The sequence below is a fragment of the Oryctolagus cuniculus genome, chromosome 13 (assembly GCF_051225735.1).
Source record: "Oryctolagus cuniculus isolate XC-2025 breed Fujian yellow rabbit chromosome 13, ASM5122573v1, whole genome shotgun sequence".
Taxonomy (NCBI): domain Eukaryota; kingdom Metazoa; phylum Chordata; class Mammalia; order Lagomorpha; family Leporidae; genus Oryctolagus; species Oryctolagus cuniculus.
The window spans coordinates 13,410,257-13,436,657 of record NC_142879.1 but is presented as its reverse complement, the minus strand read 5'-3'; the positions used below and the strand labels follow the sequence as shown (position 1 = coordinate 13,436,657).

Genomic DNA, 26,401 nt, shown 5'->3' with positions numbered 1-26,401 from the left:
CACTTATGACATAGTGGTAACTTTTGTTTTTTATAATGCTTTTTGAATATTTTTTTTCTGATTCAAAATACTTTTAAAAGTCCAATAATTATTAATATTTTTGTTTTGAAGCTCTATACAAAATGAATGAAATAACTTTTTGAGTAACTTAGTCACTTGGAAGAGCATATGTATTTGGGGTATTCAGCAAGTTCATGGAAAATTCATCTGAAAAACTACACATGGCTCTCAAACATTTTTTGCATCAAAATAAACATCTTTTACTTCTATTTTTCCATGAACTTTTTGAAGTACCCTCATAAGTCAGGCTCTGTAAATGCTGTTCTAGCATTATAAACAGACACAAGGAGGGTATTTATAGTGGAAAGGAATCAAAAGCTTTTTTGGATTGAGGTACCTGAGAACATTTCATCTTTCTAGTAGATTCAACTTCTTAAAATTTGTACCCAGCACATACTTCCTGTATTCTCTTAATTGACCTAATTTGATTTAGAGATGAGTGAGCAGGGGTCAGTTCACAAATGACATTGCGTAGGTTCAGCACATAGATCTCAAACTGTCTCACTGAACCTGAGGAATGTGAGATGCTTTATGAGAGAGGGGTTCTGTTTTCAAGTGACATTGGGAAAACAATATAATTCTCATTCTGCCAAGTTCACTAATAAAGAATTCGAAATTTTGCTTCACCTAGCATTTCCTCAAATCATTTTACCACGGGACACTTAATGTCTCAGAAACACACAGTTTGTGGAAACACAGCTCAAGATTAATTGCTGATCACTGGAAGAAAGGCATTGAACAACCTTCTTGCCAAGCTCATTGTAGATAATTGAGAGAACCAATAGGTAACATAATAGGTTTGTTTCCAGTCTACCATACCAAGCCTATTTACAAAGAGTATTTTTATTCCCACCTCCCTTACCCCATATCACTCCCTTGCTTTGTCACTTTTGCTTAGTTTTCTTTAGTACCTTCTCATGTCCATTACATTAGCATATCTATCTGTCTGTCCATCTATGTCTTACACGGCTTAAAAAGCATGAGCTATGTTGATGTCAGACTGCCTGAGTTTTTTTTTGGGGGGATAGTTCTAGTGTGTCACTAAAAATATTACATGAAATTTAGGTGTTTGAGGTGTGGTAACTGCTCTTATTTATTAATCTAACATTATTTTGCCTCAAGAATTTTAGAATTTGTTGAATGAGTACATGCCAAAGCACAATTTTAGTACACTGAAGAAAATTTTTCAAGAACTATACAGAGGACTAACGATTCAGAGCCTTTGTAGGGCAGGTAGTACTTGAGCTGAGATTGAAAGCATAGAGGGGAATTTATAAGGCAGAAGAGTGAACGTGTGAAAAAGCGTTGAGATATGTTATATTCCGGAAATTTCATGGCGGGCAAGGAGGCATAATGAAAATGACCAGGTGAAGATTGGCAGGTAAGAGGGAGTCGGATTTTTTTTTTTTTAATGTTTTATATGTTAAACAGAATAGTTGCGATTTTACACAGTTAGTGATAGAAGCTGTGGAAAGGAAATGATAGCCTCCATGAGTTTTAGAAAAATCATGCCGGCTTCAATGCCAAGAAGAAAATCGGAAAAAGAAAGTAAGAAAAGAGCCAGGGAGACAAGAGTGAACATGTAGCAAACAACTAGAAGGACAATATGGCCTGAGGTAGGAAGATGTGTGATGTAGGGGATGGTATGTGGGATTAAGGTAGAGCAGAGCTACACTGGATGGTGACTACACGAACTGGTGATGGGTAGAATGAAAAGAATATATAGAAGAAAAATTCTAAATGTTTGGTAACTACCTCTCCTTATACCACACACATTCTTTTTATAGGACTTAAAGGCATTTACCCAGATTTTTGGTGGTGGTTATCTGTGTTAAGATTGTGAGCTTAAAGTTTATGCATCATACTATTGGATAGTAACCATTTTAAGGTTATTTCAGAGATGTTTTCAGCAAGTGCTTGTTTACTTGAACTAAGTTGAAAGGTTGGTATCTGACTTTACATTGGGCCCACAAGAAACAAGTTTAACTTGGCTGCCTAGGAGTGGCCTTAGGAGAGGTGAATAGTAATAAATGGGTGAATAATAACTTGAGCCCTGTATAATCTACTAATTTGATTTCATTCCTTTGGATCTTTAATCTTTCTCATGTATTTGATAATTGCTTTGAGTGAGATTCTTGATCCAGTTATATTTTTTCTTAGGCTACCAGCTGTCCTTTTCTCAGACAATTCTCATGTAAATAAGAGTCCCTTGACCTTTCCCCTTATACCAGAAACCTAGTGGGTAGAAAGGCAAAATAGTGAGATGACAGATGTGGTGAGAGAAAATGTGGATAACTTATTTTTTCCATTGATCCTACAATGAACTAAAATCTTTCCTTCAATTAAATTCATACTGTCTTCTAGAGATAGAAAATGTTTTGTACGTTTTTAAAAATGTGACTCCTTACTCCATTCTGATGGATTCAGCCTAGTTTTTAGTAAACACTACAACAGTTCTTAAGGCCAAATATTTTAGTTATGTGTTCTTTTGGGTGTGTTGTATGAATAGATTCTAATAGAATTTAAGATTTAGCAATATCAGATTTATAATGAAATTACTTGGTGCTGATGTTTCTCTTTTTAGAAACTTCCTACAAAGGTGAATAGTGATAATTTGTATGATCTGTATAAGTGAATAAGTTCTGAAGCAAGAGTTCATTTTTTTAAAATAATTTGTTTATTTACTTAAAAGGCTAAAAGACAGAGGGGGAGAGAAAAAAAGAGAGATCTTCCACCTGTCGGTTTACTCCCCAAATGGCCACATCAGCCAGATCTGGGCCAGGCTGAAGCCAGGAGTCAGGAAGGGACCTAAGTACCCAAGATGCCATCTGCTGCCTTCCCAGGCATGTTAGCATTGAGCTGGATCAGAAGCAGAGCCGGGGTTGGCGCCGCGGCTCACTAGGCTAATCCTCTGCCTGCAGCGCCAGCACCCCGGGTTCTGATCCTGGTTAGGGCACTGGTTCTGTCCTGGTTGCTCTTCTTCTGGTCCAGCTCTCTGCTGTGGCCCAGGAAGGCAGTGGAGGATGGCGCAGGTGATTGGGCCCTGCACCCGCGTGGGAGACCAGGAGGGGCCACCTGGCTCCTGGCTTCGGGCCATTTGGGGGGTGAACCAATGAAAGGAAGACCTTTCTGTCTCTCTCTCTCGCTGTCTAACTCTGCCTGTCAAAAAAAAAAAAAAAAAAAAAAAAAAAGGCAGAGCGGGACTGGAACTGCCCTCTGATAGGGAATACCAGTGTCAAAGGCGGTACCATGATGTGGGTCCCACAGTGTCAAATTTGTTACTATGAAAATATCTTTAGTTTGAGACACAGTTTGTATTAGGATTCAGTTCAGAAAAATGCTCTGGATGGAATGTCTTAGTACTTTGTGTTTTCTGTTGACAATCAGAATATGATTGAGACTTTGATAGGTTGAAGTGAACATTTTGATTTATGCATAATTATTGAATTCTCCATGCCATAAAAATGGAGAAGTAGATACAGATGTTTACTCTTTCTACTGATTAGTAGTTACACACAGACATAAACCCTACCAATTGATTTAAGGGCTTAAAACTTTTTGTTCTTTGTTCTTGCTAGTCCCTAAATCTCTGCCTGGCCTTTCTGAGTCCAGCATTCCCTTTGAAATTGTCTGTTCTATAATTATTCAGAAATTCTAATCCATGGATGTAACAGAGCCTATAATTCCCGTGTGCATACAGTTTGACTTTAAAACTTAGTAAAAATTGTTTCACTTTAGAGATTCTTAATGGCATAATGAATTATTAAAGTTTCCATATTTTCATTGGTCTCCTTACTGAATTTATTATAATGGTTTATCTAATTTTTGCTTTTTCAATTAATAATTGCTTTTTCTTAATATTTTTTAAGATTTATTTTTGTGTATTTGAAAGGCAGAATTATAACAAGAGAAGGAGACACACACAAAGAGAGAGATCTTCTGTCCTCTGGTTCACTTCCCAAGTGGCTGTGATGACTAGGGCAGGGCCAGATGAAAGCCAGATCTGACAATCCAGATCACCCATGTGGGTGGCAGGTACCAAAGTTGGAGCCATCAACTGCGCCTCACAGAGTGTGCACTAGCAAGAAACTAGATTAGAAGCAGGGGCAAGACTCATTCCCAGGCACTATGATATGGGATGTGGTATCCACAGCAGCATTTGCTGCACCAAATGCCCACTCCTTCAGATTTGTATTTACTTGTGTGTTTGTACTGTGACTAGTCATGCATATGAAAATAATAATGACTAATATTTGTTACTGCTTATTATGTGCTGAGATGTTTTAAGTTTTTTGCATATAATTTATTCACAACTCCATGAAGTGTTACTAACTCAGATACAGAGTTCACAAATAATGCCTGAGTGTTCTGGCTACATCCATTTAAAAATTTGCATAGACCATTATTTGTATGATCTATACCTAAATACCTAATAGATTCTATCTCATACTTTTTTTTTCTCTGCTTATGATTGGTATCCTTCCCCTTCACCCCATTAAAAAAAAAAAAAAATAACAAAAAATCCTTGGTTTTCTTTCCTCAGTTTATGAGATAAGTGCAATGTCATTGATTTTTGAGTAATACAATACTACTTATTAAATTCAGTTATATATAGTTATAACTAGTGAATTAGTGTGTCCATATTAAGTAGAGAAGTAATTTTTTTAAAAAGGTATTTATTTGAGAGTTAGAGTTACAGACAGAGAGGGAGAGGCAGAAGGGTCTTCCATCTGCTAGTTCACTCCCTGATGACCACAATGGCTGGAGCTGGGCCTATCCAAAGCCAGGAGACAGGAGCTTTTTCCAGGTCTCCCACGTGGGTGCAGGGGCCCAAGTACTTGGACCATCTTCTACTGCATTCGCTGGCCAAAGCAGAGAGCTGGATCTGAAGAGGAGCAACTGGGACATGAACCAGCACCCACATGGGATGCCAGCACCACAGGCGAAGGCTTAGCCTACTATGCAACAGCGCCAGCCCCAGTTAGACAAGTAATTTTGGTTATCATTTCCCTCAGTGACCTTGGAATATTTTGGATTTTTTCTAATTTTCATGATAAATACAAGATTTAGCTTTTCATTAAGTGTATTCTATAATGGTATACTTTTACATTAGTTTTAGCCTGAAGAAAAAACTATTTATGCATTTGTTTTGCAGGACAAAGCAGAGTTTTAATCTTCATCGGGATAGTGTTTTTTTCATTTTTTCTTACTCTTATTTGAAAGTGTCATTCATTGCAATTTCTGCTAGAGCTTATTTGTCTAGCACTATTATAAAGTGCTTTGTGTTTGTGGATTTGTTTATTCTTATAACTGGTCTATAAGGCAAATACTATTATCCCAGTTGAGGCATAGTTTACTTATCCAAGGTCGTAGAGCCTGCTATTTGAAAACCCAGGATTCATAACCAAATTGTGTGGATCGAGAATACTGTGCTAGGATATGTGCTATATGTGATAGCTATTCTACTTCTGGAATGTGGCAGTTTGTATTCTGAATAATGATGTAAAGATTTTTATTCAAAATTAGAATGCAGATGAAAAGACAAAATGTCCTTTTTTAAAGGATTTCCTTTATTAAAATGATAACACTTCTCTTTGAAGTACTTATATTAAAATTAATTCTTTCTTTCTTTTGGAAATACCTATAACATTTGGACAGGACTTTTCATACTATAATGTAAATCTCACCTCAAGTATGACTCTGAATATCTATCTATTATACCTGTTCACCTTTTCTTGCTTTCTTGGGTACTGCTTATATTATTTCCCAGTTATTACTGTTAATAAGCATGTCACCAAATACAATTTATTTACTTGTTTCTTAATTTTTTATAAGTTGGAAAAATCTTATATAAATGGATTAATGTGAAGTATAAGTTTTACACAGTATTCTAGATTTTTGGTCCCCTTACCATAACCTTACCTTCTATGAGAAGAAATGAAAAATATATTATAAAATATATAAGCAAATTATTTTACATTTTTTATGATTTTTTAAAAGGATTATCAAATCTGAAAAATTCTTTCAATTCATGGATATACACAGTGGAAAAAATATGAAAGTAAGTCTTAAATGATGAGTAGTTTTTTTTTGCTAAAGATTAATTTTAATTTAAATATATACTTTAAAAGTTTTAACTGCATAGAATTTGCCAACAGTTTTCAGAAAATTTCTCCAAACCAAATAATTTTTAAATTATATGAACACGAGTAATTTTTTTCTTGAATGACCTAGTTTTTTTAAAACAAGTATGTTTTGAGCAATAAGCTTAAAGCAGTAAGTCATTAAGACTTAGCAGATTTAGAACTTTAAATAAACTTTTTTCTAGTTTGTGTATGTATATTAACTTTGCTGAATCATGAGATTTTATTCTCTCAAATTTTACTTACCGTATTGCAAGTGCACTGAATTTAATTTTAATTTCTCTCTTTCTGTAGGCAAATATGAGAGCCACACTCGTGTTCACACAGGTGAGAAGCCCTTTGAGTGTGATATTTGTCACCAGCGCTATTCAACAAAGTCTAACCTAACTGTTCACAGAAAGAAGCACAGTAGTGAAACAGACTTTCATAAGAAGGAGCACAAGTGCCCTTATTGTAATAAACTTCATGCAAGCAAGAAGACTTTAGCCAAGCATGTTAAGAGGCAAGTATTATCTTGCTTCCATAATAAAGTGTATTGTACTTTGTAATTTAAATAATATAGTAAGATAAAAACGCAGAGTGCTTCTCTCCAGCTCTTTCATTGGTTAACATTTTGCAGAGACTACAGATTAAGAAAAGAACATTGAGTGTTAGTTTATTTTTTTATTCATGCAATTGAGATAAAGTTTTTTTCCACATTGAAGCAAGAAAATAGTCAATAATATAAATGTTTAAGATGTAAGGGGCTTTTAAAAGGTTCATGGAAAAAGCGTATTAAGAGAAAAGTAGGGGCGCCGGATTCTGTCCCAGTTGCCCCTCTTCCAGGCCAGCTCTCTGCTGTGGCCAGGGAGTGCAGTGGAGGATGGCCCAAGTGCTTGGGCCCTGCACCCCATGGGAGACCAGGAGAAGCACCTGGCTCCTGCCATTGGATCAGCGCGGTGCACCGGCTGCAGCTCGCCGGCCGTGGCGGCCATTGGAGGGTGAACCAATGGCAAAGGAAGACCTTTCTCTCTGTCTCTCTGTCTCTCTCTCTCACTGTCCACTCTGCCTGTCAAAAAAAAAATTTCATTAAAAATAAAAAAAAAGAGAAAAGTATGTATGAATTTCAGAAATTTTTGCACCAAAATAAACTTACCTTTCAATTCCGTATTTCCACAGACTTTTTGAAGTCCTCTGTCATTTGATTATCCTGTTTTCTGTCTTGGGTTTTGGCAAATGTATCTAGTCAAATATATGGTTTGAGAAATCTTGAAAATTTATTTCTTATATTCAGCCTTTTTTAATATATGCAAATATTTGTGAAAGAAAATTTAGTGCAATGTTGCATATTCTAAAATTAAATTTACAGAAATCTGGACTAAAACTAATCAAGTGAATTACTTTGTAGATTATCTGTACATAACTAGGTTCCTAAATGCATTGAAAATATGACTAAACTTTCTTATTCATAAACTTAGATATAATTATTATAAATTTTTTAAATGATAATGGTACCTGTAGTCTTAAGGAACTCATGTGTGCCTGTCATTTTAAGAAAAGAACCAGTATCTGATTCTTATAATAACTATTCATATGGAATACCAAGTTAACTAATACAGTTGTTCCTGATCAATGTGGTTTTTTTTCCCCTTTGATAGATTTCATCCTGAAAATGCACAAGAATTTATTTCCATCAAGAAGACCAAGAGTGAAAGTTGGAAATGCGATGTAAGAGTTTTAAATTTGTGGTAGAAAACCAAAGTAAATGTAATGTTGCCTTTTGGGAAAGTAAAGTATAGGTTCTAAAGTGATAAACTTAGGACGTATCACTGTTTTAAAATTTTCATTTACTTATTAAGACAGACAGAGAGGGATTTTTCCACTCTACTTCACTCCTCAAATGTTTTTTTTTTTTTAACTTTTATTTAGTAAGTATAATTTCCAAAGTACATTTTATGGATTACAATGGCTTTTTCCCCAGCATAAGTTCCCTCCCACTCACACCCCTCCCATCTCCTGCTCCTTCTCCCATTCCATTCACATCTTTTTATACAATGTTATCATGATTTTTATTTTTTTGGTTAGTTGAGCCTAAAATAGGGTAGTTTTTAGATGATGGGCCTGAGAAGTGGAAATCTTAGTTCTTTTGTTGAAATAAATGTACCATGGATTTATAGTTGTGTTGGTAAACTAAATTTGCTGATCAGAGTGTAAAACTTTAGAATTTCCCCTCCATGTCTGATTGTTGATTGCTTTATGACAAAGCAACTCAGAATTTAGTGGCTTTAAACAGCCTTTTTTTTTTTTTTTCTGTCTCACCCTTTTGATGGGTCAAAACTCTGAATTTGAGTCAAAGCTTTGTTAGGTATTTCTGTTGTTCTACCTAGTGTAATTTGATGCCACTCTGTTCTCTGCTGGTGAATGATCTGGTCTGGTTTGGGGCCACTTCCCAGTGGCTGGCAAATTGGTATTAGCTGATGACTAGGATCTCAGCAGGGACTGTTGACCAAGAGCCTGAATTCTCCATTTTGAAGCTACTTATGCTTCCTTCTAGTATGGCAGATAGGTTCCATGGGTGAGTGAGCCAAGAAAGGCAAAGACTAGAAGGCTTTTTGTGGCCTAGCCCAGACGTCCTAGAATATCCCTTCTGCAACATCATATTGGTCAGAAAAATCATAAGCAGAACAGAATAAGGGGAGAGGATTAGACTTCTATTTTTCAGTGGGGGAATAGCAAAGAATTTGTGGACATCTTTATTCTACCATACACTTAAAGTATTTTTTTTCAATATTTAGTGAATATTGTTTAAAGGGGCACCAACTATCACTTTCCTTTATTCCAAAGTTTCAGTTTATATAAACAGCAAAATTTTCACTCTTCTCTCATTTAAGCTTCTTGAAATTGAAGTTGATTATTAATTATTTGAATCCACATAAGGGAACATCTTGTTAAGTTTCACCATCCTCAGCTATAAATGATGACAATCTGATGTCTACCTCATGGGATGATTGTGAGAACCAAGTTAAAGAATCAAGGAATTCTGTAGTGTTGTTCCTGGTTTACAGTACAGGCTATATTGTTGTTGTTATAGTGGCCTCTTCCACTTTGTTGTAAAATCAAATGTAGGTAAAATTTCTTTAAAATTTGTTTCTTCCTTCTGACTGCTTTAAGAGATAAATTTTGTAATGGTTTTTCTGTGATTTCTTATTCATATTCCTAAGAAAATATATGGCAACAATAATGAAACTTTATATTACTGATACATAAATTATTTCAAGCAGATTTTGAAGCAGGCATTTTGTACGATGTTTTGAGATGCTGCTTGGGATGCCTGTATTCCATGTGGATGCCTGTATTCCATGTGGAACTTACGATTCTGGTGTCTTGCCAGTGTGCATCCTGGAAGGCAGCAGGTAGTGAATGACTCAAGTACTTGGGTGCCTGCCACGCGTGTGTGAGACCTGGATTGGATTTCTGACTCTTGGCTTCAGCCTGTCCCAGCCCCAGCTGTTGCAAATGGGGATCTCTTTCTGTCTCTCTTAGTTTCACCTTTGAAATTTAAAAAATTAAATATACTTATGTATATATATGTATATGTTGCATGTATGTGTGTATATATATATTATGTATATATATCTATATATATAAACATGGATACTAGAATTAAGATAGAAAGATTATTAAGTTGGCCTGTTAGAAATGTAAGGAGTTGGGGCTGCCATTGTGGTGCAGCAGGTTAAGCCATCACCTTTGATGCTAGCATTCCATATGAGTAGAGTCCTGGCTGCTCCACTTCTGATCCAGCTTCCTGCTAATGCACCTGGAAAAGCAGCAAAATATGGCCCAGGTGCTTGGGTCCCTAACACCCTTGTGGGAAACCCAGATGGAATTCCAGGCTGCTGGCTTCAGCCAGGCCTCATCCCTGCTGTTTGGCTATTTGGGGAATCAGATGGAAGATCTCATTGTCTCTGTCTCACCCTCTTTCTGTAACTCCACCTTTAAAATAGAAAAATCAGTCTTCAAAAAAAAAAAAAAAAAGAAATGTAATGAGTTGAAAATCAGCTATCTTTAGTATTAATTTAAAATAATTCCTTAATATAATTCCTCCAGGATTTATTTTCTTGCCCAATTAGAATTCCAGTATACTTTGGGTAAATTTTCTGTTTGGTAATTCTTTTTACTTACATTTTTGGGTTTTTTGTTTTGTTTTGTTTTGCTAATGAGCTTTTTATTTTAATACTTAATCCAGGTTCTCTTATTTTATATGCATTTTCATTTAGATTTGTAAGAAATCTTTTACTCGAAGACCACACTTGGAGGAACATATGATCCTGCATTCTCAAGATAAACCTTTTAAGTGTACATATTGTGAAGAACATTTCAAATCACGCTTTGCACGGTTGAAGCATCAAGAAAAGTTCCATCTGGGTAAGCAGCTTCCTTTTTCTTAAGTAGTCATGGGAATTTTTGATTATCACATCATGCTGCTGCTGTTGAACTACTCTTTTTCTTTTAAAAGATTTCATTTTTTAGATTAGTTTTAGGTTCACAGCAAAAAATCCTGTACTACGCTCTCTGGCTCTGTACATGCATAGTGTGTTACCAACATCCTCCAGCAGAATGGTACATTTATTATAGATGACCAGCCTATATTGACACATCATTAACACCCAAAGTCCTTAGTTTACATTAGGATTCACTCATGGTATTGTACATTCTTTGAGTTTGGAAAAATGTGTAATGACGGGTATCCACCATTATAGTATCATTCAGAGTATTTTTCACTGCCTTAAAAATTTACTGTGCTTCCTTGTTCGTTCCCCACCTCCACCCCTAACTCCATCCTCTGGTGGTTAGTAAATAATCTTTTTACTCTCTTGGTTTTGCCCTTTCCAGAATTTCAGATAATTGGAATCATTAATTATTTTTCAGATTGACTTCTTTCACTTGAAATATGCACTTAAGGTTCCTCCATGTCTTTTCATGTCATGCTATTATTTGTTTTTGGTGCTAAATAATATTTAATTGACTGGATAGATTAGTGTTTAACCATTCATCTCCTAAAGGACATCTTGCTTGCTTCCAGGTGTTGGCAATTATGATTAAAATTGCTGTAACATTTGTGTGCAGGATTTTATGTGCACATTAGTTTTCCTTTGTTTAGGTAACTGGGACTGTGAAGGCTTAATCGGATGGTAATTGGTTTGTATAAATCCACTGAACACTCTACCGAAGTGACTGTGACTGTACCATTTTGCATTCTCATCAGCAATGAAAGACAATTCTTGTCATTCTTTTGCCCTTGTCAGTATTTGGTGTTGTTGAACTGTGAATTTTGGCCATTGTAATAAATGTCTAACTATTCTCTTAATCTCTGACTTATCTTTATCTTAACAGTGTCTCTCAAAACAAATTTTAAATTTTAATATGTCTTGTCAGCTATTTCTTTCATATGTTTGCCTCCTTGACAAACACAAAAATCTAGATTTTTGCTCGCATTAACTTCTAAGAGTTTTATAGTTTTCCATTTTACGTTAAAGTCCATGGTCCATTTTGAGTGTATTTTTGCAAAGGATATAGGTCTAGGTTTAGGCTCAGTTGTCTTTTTGTTTGTTTTGCATTTGGTTGCCCGGTTGTCCCAGCACCATTTGTCGGAAAGACTTTCTTTGCTCCATTATGTTGCCTTCACTTTGTCAAAGATCAGTTAACCAAAAGACAGAAAAATAACAAAAACTGGCAGAGATGCTGAGAAAAGGTAGCTCTTTTATATACTGTTAGTAAGAATGTAAATTAGTGCAGTCATTATGAAAAACATTTGCTGTTATGATCCAACAGTCCCTCTGTTGGATGTATCCAAAAGAAATGAAATCAGTGTGTCAAAATGATAATATATTGGGGCTGGCACTGTGGCATAGTGGGTAAAGCCACACCTGCAGTACCAGCATACCATATGGGTACTGGTTCAAGTGCTAGCTGCTCCACTTCCGATCTAGCTTGCTGCTAATGTGCCTAGGAAAGCAGCAGGGGATGGTCCAAGTCCTTGGGCCCCTGAACCCATAAGGAGACCTGGAAGGTGCCCCTGGCTCCTGGTTTCGGCCTGGCTCAGCCCCAGCTTTTGTGGCCATTTGGGGAGTGAACCAGCAAATGGAAGATCTTTCTCTTTCTCTCTCTGCCTCTCCTTCTCTGCAACTCTCACTTTCAGATAAATAAAGAAATCTTAAAAAAAAAAAAAAAGTCACATATATCTATGTCTATCCATTCCTTCACACACATGCATATACATGTCATGGAATATGAATCCATACTTACATACAGAGATGTATGTACATGTATGTACAATGGAATATGATTCAGTCATAAAAAGGAATGGAATTCTGTAGTGAACAGCAGCATGGATGGAAGTGGAAGACATTATGTTAAGTGAAAGAAGTCAGGCACAGGAAGACCAATACGTCACGTTCTCACCTATAAGTAGAATCCAAAAAGTTGATCGCACAGAAGTAGAGAGTAGAATAGTAGACACCAGAGCATTGGAGGATGTGGGGAAGGGAGGCATGAAGAAAGGATGGTTTACAGTTACAGAGGTATAGTTGGATAGGAGGAATAATTTCTGATGTTCTAGAGAAAAGGGTAACTATGTTTGATAACAATTAGTTGTATATTTCAAGATAGCTAGTAATGAGAATTTTGAATATTCCCAGCACAAAGAAATGATAAATAATTGAGGTGATATGTATGCTTATTTTGTTGATCATTACACATTTATCAATATTGAACTACTACACTGTACTCCATTAATATGTACAATTATACATGGAAATTAATGAAAAATACATATTCAAAAACATAAGTTGACAATTATTGTAGCTTTATTTCTGGACTTTTCATTCTATTCCATTGATCTGTTTGTTCTGTCTGATTACTCTAACTTCATAGTAAATCTTGAAGTCAGATAGCATCAGTTCTCCAACTTTGTTCTCTTTCAATATTGTGTTGTGTTTTCTGAATATTTTGCCTTTCATATAAACTTTAAAATCAATATGTGGATCAGCAGAAGATAATTTTCTGGGGATTTGTTCTAGATTGCATTAAACCTATAGATGAATTTGGGAAGAACTAGCATCCTGATGACATTGATTCTTTCTATCCATGAACGTGAAATATCTCCTCATTTATTTAGTTCTTTGCTTTTTAAATAATTTCGTCATTTTCTTTATATTGAGCCTGTGCTTCTTTTGTTAGATTTCTACCTAAATATTTAATGTGCAGGAGTTACTGAGCCACACTTGGTGAACTTAGGTGTTTGGCTTAGGCAGATTAAGTCATATAGATTGGGAGAAGAACTATATATAATACATACTGCAAATTCTAGAGATGAACATTCTATTAATTTGATGACAAGTATGTCAGTTACCCACAGTTGATTTTTGGGTAGGCTTGAGAGTGTTTTTGATGGAGCATATTTGTTTTGGAAAAAAACTTCATTTTTCAGGAAATATAATAATCTTGGTATACTTGAAATTCAGTATTTCGTTTGAGTAATTCTCTCCCTATTGCTGCAGCTATGTTAGAGGCTTGTAGTCTGGCAAATTTATGAGAGTTAATCTCAATAATGAATTATTGTTATTTCAAGTAGAAGCCTTCTCCCTTTCCTGTGCAATGTGTTTATTAACCACTTTGGTAAAAATAAAAACTGCATGTTTATGGAATTTATAGATGCCATAAAACTAGCAGGGGTATTTAGTATTTAATATACCAGAAAATCAAAATGTAAAAAATAAAAGTGGCATACAGTAAGTCAAAACAGAATAGATTAAAATTAATTAAGAATAAATACAAGTTGCAAACCTAGCAGAATGATCCGATTTTTATTCATTGGGTCTTGAGGAACAATAAAATGGTAGAAAAACCAAATTCCTTATTGTACAGATGGGCTTAATAGCATGGGCTTTTTAAATTATATTTTTAAGTGTGTTTATTTAACTGAGAGCAGAAAGATGGAGAGAGAAACAGAGCTCCCATCCACTAGTTTATTCTCCAGGTACTTGCAAAGGCTGGGACTGAGCCAGGCTGAAGCTAAGAGTTAGGAATTCCATTTGGTTCTCTCACATAGTTGGTAGGTACCAAAATACTTATGTCATCACCTCCAGTTTCCCAGGATGCACAATGGCAGGAAGCTGGAATTGAGAGCAGAGCCAGTGCCTCAGCCCAGGCATTCTGATATGGGAGGGGGCTTTCCACCAGGAGCTTAACTGTCTGGTTGCCTGCCCAGGACAGAAGCAGAGGCTGTTTAGGCCCAGTAGGAATGAATAATGTGATACCAACAAAAACCAATTTAGTTTCAGACTATATTAATACAGGTATGTCTTTCAGAATCAGACAAGGTAATAGTCTGATTTTGAATTGATCTGGAAAATTACATTTATTTCTGAATACCTCATTTAATATTTTTGTTTAAAGATTCATTTATTTATTTGAAAGTTGGAGTTACACAGAGAGAGGAGAGGCAGAGAGAGAGAGGTCTTCCATCTGCTGGTTCACTCCCCAGTTGGCTACAACAGCTGGAGCTATGCCAATCCAAAGCAAGGAGCCAGGACCTTCTTCTGGATCTCCCATGCAGGTGCAGGGGCCCAAGGACTTGGGCCATCTTCGACTGCTTTCCCAGGCGACAGCAGAGAGCTGAATCGGAAGTGGAGCAGCCGGGACTCAAACTGGTGCCCATATGGGATGCCAGCACTGCAGGCTGCGGCTTTACTCCCTATGCCACAGCGCCGGCCCCCCCATTTAATATTGATACTGAAAAATATATAAGAATGAATCATATAGAGTCTTAAATTTATGTCATGTGAAAAAGTTTGAAGGACCTTGAAATATTTTGTTTGGTAAAGGGAGATAAAGTAGCTGTTTTCAAACACTTCCAAGGCTCTATTGTGCAACAGGGGGATACTAAATCTTTCTTAATTCTGGTATAAAGGCTAATAAATGCTGGAAGCTTACTTATCTTTCAGGACTAACCCTAAGCTGTTCTTTTATGGAGCATCATATAATAACAGATTTTACCAAAACTGTTGTTGGACACATGTTGATGACTGCATGTTGCATGTGAGGAAGTTCTTTAGACTTTAGTTCCAGGAAAAATAGTTTTTATTGGAGAATTTGTGGGCTTTTTCCCTTTTTTTTTTTTTCATTTGAAAGTCAGAGTTACACAGAGAGGAGAGGGAGGGAGGGAGGGAGAGAGAGAGAGAGAGAGAGAGAGATCTTCCTTCCATTCGCTGGTTCACTCCCCAGTTGGCCGCAACAGCTGGAGTTGCACCGATCTGAAGTCAGGAGCTAGGAGCCTCCTCCGGGTCTCTCACATGGGTGCAAGGGCCCAAGGAATTGGGCCATCTTCTACTGCTTTCCAAGGCCATAGCAGAGAGCTGGATTGGAAGTGGATCAGCCGAGTCTCAAACTGGTGCCCATATGGGATGCCGGCGCTTCAGGCCAGGACGTTAACCCATTGCACCACAGTGCCGGCCCTGGCTTTTTCCCTTTTGAAATGAAAACTGTAGATAATATTTGTGTCCTGTCTTGTGGAAACATCATAGCAAAGTATGATGTTTTTTTATTAACATACTTCCTTCTATGTCCTTTTTAAGTTTTAGAACTTACAAATTAAAATAACTTGTCTTGCACAGTATTTACTTTCCCATTAGTGAAAGTACACATATACTGAACTGTTGATCAGCTTAATGTTGTTGAAGAGGACATTCCTGAGAAGTGGTTGAACTAGAAGACTTTTATGACTTATTAAAAGATTATTCATTTTTCTATCATGCTCCAGTGTTCAGTAAGGAGAGGTGGTATGAATGGTGGTCCAGAATGTCAGGTGATAAAGCTTAGCTCACCTTTAGTTAACTAAAGCTTCCTGAGGAAAATACCCAAGGAATGTGATGTTCAGGGTCGTATATATTAACTGAAAATACCTAACATTGTGATACCTAACATCTGGGTTAGAATCTAGGGACACCATTCCTGCCAAAATAATTACAGTGCATTGGGTAATCAAACAAGTAAATAAATCATTACATTATAATGCTGAACCCACTCGACTATTTCACAAATGATTAGGTAATTTGTATAATTTTTAATGAGTTGATGTTTATTAGGTTGGATTGACAATTAGTAGAAGAAAAAGCATGAAGTGGAAATGGAAGTAGAAGACTTCATAGACAGGCTTGTTTTCTACATCTGATTAAATACCTATTGTGTGATAAAGGACCAGCCTCACAGAGCTCCAGGTTCCTTGATGGTAGGGTAGAACAGGATTGTGAGGATTATGTGAGATTGTGTAAAAGTACCAGGTCTGGAGCCAGACATCATTTGCATTCCCCTTCTCTGAATATGTCATCATTTTTAGTATTATTATTTTTAATACCTTTAAGAAATACCATTTGTGAAATAAAATGGTGATTTTGCATTTTAGGCCAAATAGAATCAAATAGAATATTACAATAAATATTTTATAGTACTCAAACATACACATATATATATAATATTCAAAGCAATATTTTAGTAATGATATTTAACAATATTTAATGATGTGATTTTTTTAAAAAAGATTGATTTGTTTATATTAAAGTCATAGTTATGGAGAGCGAGATCTTCCATCTGCTGGTTCTCTCCTCAAAAAGCCACAACTGCCGGGGCTGGGCCAGGTGGAAGCCAGGAACTTCTGAGTCTCCTGTGTAGGTATAGGGACCCAGGAACTTGGGCCATCTTCCTCTGCTTTCTCAGGCATGTTAGCAGGGAGGTGAGGCTTGAACTGGCACCCTTGTGGGATGCCGGCACTGCAGACAGCGTCAACCTGCTGCGCCATAGCACCAGAACCATGATGTCCTGTTTTTATATGAATTTATGTATTTCATTTCTTTTGCATTCCAGTTCATAAGCATCTGTTTCCTTGAATCTCTGTAAATGATTCACAAAAATTGGTGTCCATTACAATACTTGGAGAGCTTATTAAAAAACAAATTGCTAGGCTGGACATTTGCCCCAGAGCTTAAGATACCTGCGTCCCATATCTGAATACATGGATTTAATTCGTGACCTGGAGAGGCAATAGTAGGCTCAAGTAGTTGAGCTCTTATTACCCAAGTCAGAGATACCTTGATTGTGATCCTGGCCTCCAGCCTTGGCCTTGACCCAGCCTTGTCATTGTATGTATTTGGGGAGTGAACCAGCCGATGGGAACACTCTCTCTTTTTCTCTCTCTCTCCCTCTCTCCCTCTCTCCCTGTCTCCCTGTCTCCCTGTCTCCCTCCCTCCCTCCCTCCCTCCCTTCCTCTCTCTCTCTGATTCTTAAACAGATCAGAGAAAACAACAACAAAAATAGATTGCCATGTCCCATCCCTAGAATATGTGATTCAGGAAGCTTGAGGTATGTCTCCCAAATTTTCATTTCCAACAAATTCCCAGGTGATTTTGGTGCACTTGACTTAGATATCACAGTTTGAGGGCTACTGATTTAGGTCATTCAAAGTCATACTTGTACCACCTACATTAGGATTATATGTTGTTAAGTCAGAAGGAAAGTTATATAAGTAGTACATTTAAGAGATCTTTTATATATCAGTATTTATAAATGTAAATGTTATAGATTGGCTTTAAAAAGTCAGAAGTTATGATTCTAATCTACCTGGAGAGTTTCGTGAAGATTGGCTTTAGTGTGAATTCCCAACTTAGCTTCATAAATAAAGGTTCAAAGAGCCTTTGCTGCATGTAAAACTGAATAGCCAATATAAGGAAGCACAATAGTTGTTAATTTCTGTGAAAAATTCTGATAAGTAGCAACGTGAAAGAGAATGCTCCATTTCTTTTATAGCCCCTCTGGAGTCCTCAGCTGTACATATAGTTATTAGTTTATAAAAAGTTTTATTAGTAAATATCTCACTCTTCACCTACACACATTTCCTGTTAACATGCTCATCTTGGCATTCTTACTGACTTCACCTGTTTATCGTCAATTCTGCAAATACTCCTTTTTGCAACTTCTTGGAGGCTTTTTTGATTGGGTTAAGGTAGAAGGATTTCTCATGGTACTTAAAACAGTGATAGATAGGCGTTAAGAATAAATATTTGTTGAGTGAGTTAACAAATTGGTAAAAGATTCCTATCCCATGGAAATTGAAATCTTTGACATTTTAAATAAGAATATATTAAAGATACTTAATATGAAATGCGTTTAGAGATCCTCTGTTGAAATTTCCCCAAACCTACTGTAGTAAGCAGTTTTGCTTATGGATAGGTATGTTTCTGAATTCCAGTATGCACATTTCTCATTGTCTTTTCATTGTGCTGTTATGATTAATTCTTTATTAGAAGTCCTTATGCAGTTTATTCTTCCAAATTCAGAGACATGTTCTTCCAAATAGATTCCTGGAACTGCATGTACTGTGCTTCTTCCTTACACATCATTCATCTTCCTTGTAGTTTGCTATTCAGTTGAACTCTGTCTTCTCTTCAGTTGCTTCTTTGGTAAAACCATGTTGAAATTCAGAATACTGCCCATGTCGGTATTAGTATGAGACATCTGGGTTTAATTTTATAAGGTTAAGCAGAAGTATGGCTCAGTATTTTCAATCTACTCAGAGTCACTAAAAATTTGTTGTAATTAGGGACAGAAATGTATTGCCAAACCATGAGTTCAATAGTAAGTCCTCTCTTTATTTTTCCAAAGTTTCTCATTACCTCATTTTCTCAGAAATTTAATATGTAGTGATTTCTACTTTGTTCCAGTATGATTTCAAACTAGAAATTGGCTGTTTAAATTAACTCAGGCATATAGTAAGTGCTGAGTAAGTTAATAAATTAATGTTATAAGCTCATTTTGGCAGTTTTATTTTCTTCAAAGTATGCAAATGATTATTAATTTATTAACACATTACTTTATTAACTTATTGAGCATTTATCTTGTGTATCAGATGCCAAGCCTTATATTTGCCTCTAGAGATACAGAAATGATTATAATCTGCCTTCTAGGAATAAATAGTCTGGAAGGGAAGAGGAAGCTATAAACAAATAATTATAGTGCCTTTTGATATATGAACTAATAGTATTAGGCATAAAATTATGACATACCTATAAATTTAATTTAGTAAATGTGTAAACTTTAACTGAACATTATTTTTTGTTTAAGGTCCTTTTCCATGTGATATATGTGGCCGCCAGTTTAATGACACTGGAAATTTGAAACGCCATATAGAATGTACTCATGGTGGAAAAAGAAAATGGACTTGCTTTATCTGTGGAAAATCAGTAAGAGAAAGGTAAAGAATCATCTGCCTACCCAGAAAAATCCCAATAGTGTTATGTAGAGGTAATTAGCAAATATAAGTTATAAGGGTTCAGTTAATGCAAGATACAAAATACCTGAATTATGCTTCAGTTTGAAATATAAGGAAAAAGGATTTATATTAAATATTCTAGAAAATAATATGGAGAAAGTATTTGTAGGTAACATACATATCATTTTATTTCTTTCTGAAATCCCACTAAAAATAAGTGAATTGGTTTTTGACTTTAAAGTGATATTCTCTTTTTGAAAGACAGCAAATAGAGACAGAGAGATCTTCCATACTTGAACCATCTTCCACTGCTTCCCAGGCACATTATCAGTTACCTGAATGAGAAGCAGAGTACCTGGGACTTGAACTGGTAGTCTGATAAGGGATTCGGGTGTCCCATGGCTTAACCCACTGTACCACCTGCCTCAACTTTTTGTTGTGTTGTTTTTTAAAGGCAGTGAAGACAAGGTGAGTAGAAAGGTGACAAGAATGACACAGGTTTGGAAGCTAAAATGCATATCGATGAGTTTTAACTGACTTATCAGATCTGCAAAATACAATTGAAAGTGGCAGTGGTGAAAAAATGAGAATTCGGTTTACCTTGCAGAATCCATAAAAGGTCTGAGAACTGGCAGTATCAGATACTTCTGGATACTGGGGTGAAGGAAAGGCAGAACAAGGAGCTCTAGAGTAAAAGCTTACAGAGGTCGCCTCATTGGATTCCCTCCTACCATCACACATGCCATTGCTTCTGCATATCTGCCCTTTCCTTCTCCCAACAGAAAGTTGGACTGGCATGTGCCATGCTGTTACATGATCAAATGCATTGTGAATGCTGACAGCAGTGAGCCAGGCCTTATCCTGGCCAACATCTTGGCTTTTATATTTTACTCTTCCGGTAGCAGGTTAGAAGACTATTCCCTGAAAACAGTCTAAGGTCATATATATTCCATAACTAGTGACACACCCAGATCACCTACAGTAAAGCAGTCACCAAGAACCGTTTGTGTTCTTTGACCTTCCTGTCCATCTTTTAACCTGTTACTGTTAAACTCATGAGCCAGAGAGGCAAGGATTACAGGACAGTGGAAAAACTTGGCGAAATAGATTCCAACACACACACACATACACACACTCTTCAAGGAAAATGAATATAAAGGAAGAAGAAAACAATAAGAAATAAACAATTACTATTTTTCCCAATGGAAGATACAGAATCCACTAAGCAAGAGAATCACTCAAATTAAAAAAAAAAAAAGAGCTCTCAGATACTGAAAGAATGAAGGCCAGAGTATAGACCTAGTTGAAGGACAAAACCAGAGCAAAAATATGCAGAAATGTAAAATAAAGATCAGAACATTAAAGGATTAGACCAGCATCTGAATAATACGTGTTTGAGAAAGAAAATACAGATAAAATGGAGGGGGAAAATTGTTGAAATAATTCAAGATTTTCAGAACTGAAGGACATGAGTTGCCAGTTGGAAATGACAGTTCAAGGGCTGGAGCTGTGGTGTAGCAATTTAAGTCTCTGCCTGTGAAGTTGGAACTCGTATGGGTACCATTACAATTCAGGGCTGTTCTACTTCCCATCTAGATCCCTGCTAATGGGCCTGGGAAAGCAGAGGAAAAGGGCCCAAATGCTTGGGCCCCTTCACCCACATGGGAGACCTGGAAGAAGCTCCTGGCTTCTGGCTTTAGTTTGGCCCAGCTCCAGCCTTTGTAGCCATTTGAGAGGTGAACTAGCGGATGGAAGATCTGTGTCTCTCTCTGTCTCTCTTTTTGTAACTCTGCCTTTCAAATAAAATAGATAATTTTTTAAAAAAGACAATTCATATGCTTAGATAAATTAGATGAAAAGAAACTGTCCCAAGATATGTCAGTACATTTCAGTACATGGGACAAACAAACATGTTTCTAGAGAGGGAAAAAGTCACATACGTTGAGTAGAATTATGTGTACCTTCTCTTTTATTTTTTTTTTAAAGATTTATTTATTTATTTGAAAGTCAGAGTTACACAGAGAGAGGAGAGGCAGAGAGAGAGAGAGAGAGAGAGAGGTCTTCCATCCACTGGTTCACTCCCCAATTGGCCGCAGTGGCTGGAGCTGCCTAGATCCGAAGCCAGGAGCCAGGAGCTTCCTCCAGGTCTCCAGGCGGGTGTAGGGATCCAAGGACTTGGGCCGTCTTCTACTGCTTTCCCAGGCCATAGCAGATCGGAAGTGGAGCAGCTGGGTCTCGAATGGGCACCCACATGGGATGCTGGCGCTTCAGGCCAGGGCATCAACCCACTACGCCACAGCGCTGGCCTATGTGTACCTTCTCAATAGTAGCACTAGATGCAGCAGTACCTTCGAAATTCTGAAAGAATATTCTCCACAATAGAATTCTGTTCTCAAATTAACACAATCAAGTATGAGGACAGAATAAAGCCGTTTTCTAAAAGATTTATTTATTTGGAAGGCAGAGTTACAGAGAGAGACAGAGAAATGAATCTTTTTCCGTTGGTTTACTCCTCAAATTGCCACAATGGCCAGTAGCCTGGAACTCCATCTGAATCTCCCACAGAGGTGGCAGGGTCCCAAGCTCTCGGGCCATCCTCCACTGCTTTCCCAGGTGCATTAGCAGGGAGCTGAATAGGAAGTGGAGCAGCCAGGATTTGAACCATGGCTGATATTGGATGCCGGTGTCACAGTAGACAGCTTTATCCACTACATCATGCCAGGCTCTAAAGCCATTTTCATGTTGTCAACAAATTACCCTTTAATGTAGTCTTTTTTTAATTAATTAATTTATTTGAAAGGCAGAGTTGCAGAGAGGCAGAGACTGAGAGAGAGAGAGAGAGAAAGAGAGATCTTTCATCCTCTGATTCACTCCCCAGATGGCTGCAACAGCTGGAGCTACGGCAATCCAAAGCCAGGAGCTTCTTCTGGGTCTCCCATGTGGGTGCAAGGACCCAGTCTTGGGCCATCTTCCACTGCTTTCCCAGGCCACAGCAGAGAGCTAGACTGGAAGTGCAGCAGCTGGGACTCAAACCGGTGCCTATATAGGATGCCAGCATGCCACAGCGCTGGCCCCTAATCTAGTCTTAGTCATGAAGTTACTGAACCAAAAGGAGAGTAAAGCCATAAAGAGAAGATGGGCTACAGGAAATAGTTCTAACATGGGAGAGAAGAAAGCCAATTCATTATAGGATGGTGAGAGTCGGTCCCAAATTGTCAGATGTGCAGCATAAGGAGTGTGTAGTCCACACTGGTAGTAGTGTGACCCAGTGCATATCCGGTGAACAGAATGCTGTAGTGAATCTGCCTTCTTATCTGTACTCTCCCTGTTTAGGAAGTGTGTGCTAGTGAGGTTCCTACTTGTTCTACTCTTCTGGTTGACTGAACTGATGATACTCATTTCATTTTACAAAAATGTTCTTTCTTGAGCCATCTATGAGAATTAGGGCTATGTCATATTAAGGAAGCTTACTCACTTTGTATTTCTGTCAGTCTACTTCTGTCGGTTGCTCCCACTGGGAGAACCCAGTGGTTTCTGGTATTAATGCATAACTTTACCCATTGGCTTGTCAAAAGAGTCTCTTGTTAACTCTTAGGCAGCTGCAGCTTGATATTGATCTAGCAACGGTGTTTATATTATCTTCTAGGCTCTTTTATTTGTGGTGCTATTGTTAGGTTTATGCTTGCTTCTCAGCCTTTCAAAACATCCAAAACATTGTTTTTATTTATGTCTATGTATCTGCATATATGAAACAAAAGGAAATGCTTAACATAAACATACTTTGGAGAAAAAGTGAGGAGGATGAAATTAGGAAAGAGCCAGCATATAGATGTAGTTTAGATACAGTAATGTGGGGCCAACACTGTGGTGTAGAAGGTTTAGCTTCTGTCTGCAGTGCTGGCATCCCGTATGGGTGTTAGTTCAATTCCCGGCTGCTCCACTTCCCATTCAGCTCCCTGCTAATGTGCCTGGGAAAGCAGCGGAAGATGGCCTGCATACTTGGTCCCTTATACCCACATACGAGACCTGGAAGAAGGTCCTGGCTCTGGCCTAGTCCAACTCCAGCCTTTGCAGCCCTTTGTGGAATAACCAGCAGATGGAAGACCTCTCTCCCTGCTTCTCTCTCTGTATCTCTGCCTTTCAAATAAATAAGTCCTTAAAAAAGATACGTTTATGTTCTCATTCTTAACCTGCACTTAAATGATTAATACTATTATTTAAGCAGTGTGTACTATCAATTTTATATATTCCAGTATATAAAATTTTCATAATAAAAATTATGAATGCCATTCCCATAAAATAACAGATACATACAATGATAATCGGATAGGAAAATCAGTATGCCATATTTATGTAAAAATGTATTATCAGATTGACAAAGATTTATATGCATTATAATCTAATTTTCCCCTTGTGTAACAAGAAGAAACAAAGAAATATAACTTTGTATCTTTTTACTGTGATAGGAGTCTAAGAGTATTTTTCCCCAAAACTGAGTTGCCTACAAAGTGTTACCTGTTCTTGATTGGTGGGCCTATAGAAGAGCACCATCTACTGACAAAGCCTTTAATTTTATTATGTATGGGAGTGAAATAAACACTAAGTAGTAGTGACAGCCAAAAGCCTGCAGAGGTCACTTGCTCTTAGTTTTACTTCCTTTTTCCTTAAAATAACATCTTTACCAGCACTTTTAGATAATGTGGAAAAATTCTGAATTTTAGAATATAGGAACTGCTGGTGATGTACTTGGAGCAGCGATGTTCATACAATAACCCTTGCAGAGTCGCAGGGGCTGGAAGACTAGAATAGCAACCATTACATCCTTTATATAGGTTGTCTTTTCTTTTTCTTTACTTTTTTTTAAAATATTTATTTGAAAAACAATATGATAGAGATCTTCCATCTGGTGGTTCACTCCCATAATGGCCACAACAGCGCTGAGCCAGGCTAAAGCCAGGAGCCAGGAATTTCTCCTGGGTTTCCCACGTGGGTGGCAGGTGCCCCGGTACTTAGACCATCATCTGCGCCTTCCGAGTCACATTAGCAGTGAATGAAGTGGAGAGCTGGGACTCTAACCACCATTCTGATATTACATCCTGGAATCACAAATGGTGTTTTAAACCTCTGCATCAGAATGCTGGCCCCTGGTTGCTTTTTCCTATCAGCTTCTGGAAATGGGACATACCTGTAATGTTTTATTTGTCTTAAAACATTATTATTATTATTTATTCATTTGAAAGATAGAAAGAGCTGCCATCCACTGTTTCAGTACCCAGATGCCTTCAGGGGCTGGTGCTGGGCCAAACTGAAGCTGGGAACTGAGAACGCAAGGCAGTTCTCCAACGTGGGTGACAGGAACCTGATTACTGAGCCATCCCTGCTCCCTTCCAAAGTGCACATTAGTGGGAAGCTGGAGTAGGAGTAGAGCCAGATATCAAAGCCAGGCACTCTGATATGTGACCCAGGCATCTTAACCACCAGGTCAAATTCCTCAGCACATATTTGAAAAGAATAGTGTTGATAAACTTGATTACTTAAATAGTATTACCTTTCCCACCAAAATTCACATCAGCTTTACCTAATTCAGTAGTAACAGTTGAACATTTTAAATTTATACTTCTTCAAAATTTGCTTGGATAATCAGATCTCTGAGTAAACCAGTGGTGGAGATTGAAGTTATATTTGTTTTTGTAAGGAAATAGAGCAAACATTTTTGTATACTGACGTGAGTAGTCCAACAAAAAGCAAAAGTGTTGTAAGAGAAAGACAGTTGCTGTAGTATGGTAGCTTATCTACACTGACATTTTAAAAATCTTTAAATACATAATTTTTTTTAACACAGAACTACTTTGAAAGAACATTTAAGAATCCACAGTGGAGAAAAGCCTCATCTTTGTAGTATTTGTGGACAAAGTTTTCGCCATGGAAGCTCATACAGGTGAGTAAAGCTGTTTTTTCTCTAAATTGAATGAGATAAAATTAAATCTACATATTCCAGATTTTCATCATTTCTCTAATTCAGCTTATTGAGTTAAACATTTCTTGGGCTTTATGATGCATAAAAATTATTACTAAATAGATTTTTCCCCCAATGTTTTTATTACCTTCATTCTATATTATGAAGCATTATTAAATATTTCATTATTGTGTTTACTAAAGTCTTCACTAAGTTAATGTTATTTAAATATTTATTATTTTGAAAATGTATTAAAAGTCTGATGTTCTAAAGTTAATGTATTTCTCTACTGTTCATTAAATGATGCCTTACCATGAAAATATGGCAACATTTACAACTCTGGAATCCTCAGTTTTAGAAAGTCTTCTGTATATTAGTTGTACATATAACTTATTTAATTATTTTTATGGTTGAATCCCTGACTACATTTACAGTTTATGGAAAGTTTTTTTCTAAATAAATAATATATAATTCCTTATTGTGAAATGTATATATAGTTTTAATTTTTCTTAGGCTCTTAAGAATTTTGACTAATATTTATGATTTAGTTATTATTTCTCTCTATGTTAAAGCAGTATATTTCTCCTTTAGATTTAGTCTCGCCAGTTTACTGGTTTCAGTTACAGTTACCTGCTTTGAAAATTAGTGAATGGGAAAGTTACTCCTGTTGCAAGGAGATAAAGGATTATGAGGATAAAAATAATCAAGTAAAAAGAGTTTTATAATCTGCCTTTGAGTGACAGTAAAATGAACACTTTTAAAAAAAATTTTCTTATTTTATATGAAAGAGTGACAGAAAGGGAGAAACAGAGAAAGAGAGATTCTGTCTTCGCTCCACTGGTTCATTTCTCAAATGCCCACAACACCTAGGACTAGGCCAGGCTGAAGCCAGGAGCCAAGAGCTAGGAACTTCATCTGAGTCTCCCATGTGGGTGATAA

General features: G+C 36.9%; 1 protein-coding gene across 3 annotated transcripts in view; it reads left to right on the top strand.

The window, feature by feature from the left end:
• ZBTB41 (zinc finger and BTB domain containing 41) overlaps positions 1-26,401 on the top strand; it is a 50,389-nt gene that overhangs the window by 3,884 nt on the left and 20,104 nt on the right. For all 3 annotated transcript variants that reach the window (XM_089312028.1, XM_002717682.6, XM_089312030.1), the window contains exons 3-7: positions 6,498-6,705; positions 7,841-7,910; positions 10,463-10,610; positions 19,359-19,488; positions 25,349-25,444. In XM_089312028.1, the coding sequence (XP_089168154.1) occupies positions 6,498-6,705; positions 7,841-7,910; positions 10,463-10,610; positions 19,359-19,488; positions 25,349-25,444 (652 nt within the window). The remainder of the gene's footprint in view (positions 1-6,497; positions 6,706-7,840; positions 7,911-10,462; positions 10,611-19,358; positions 19,489-25,348; positions 25,445-26,401) is intronic.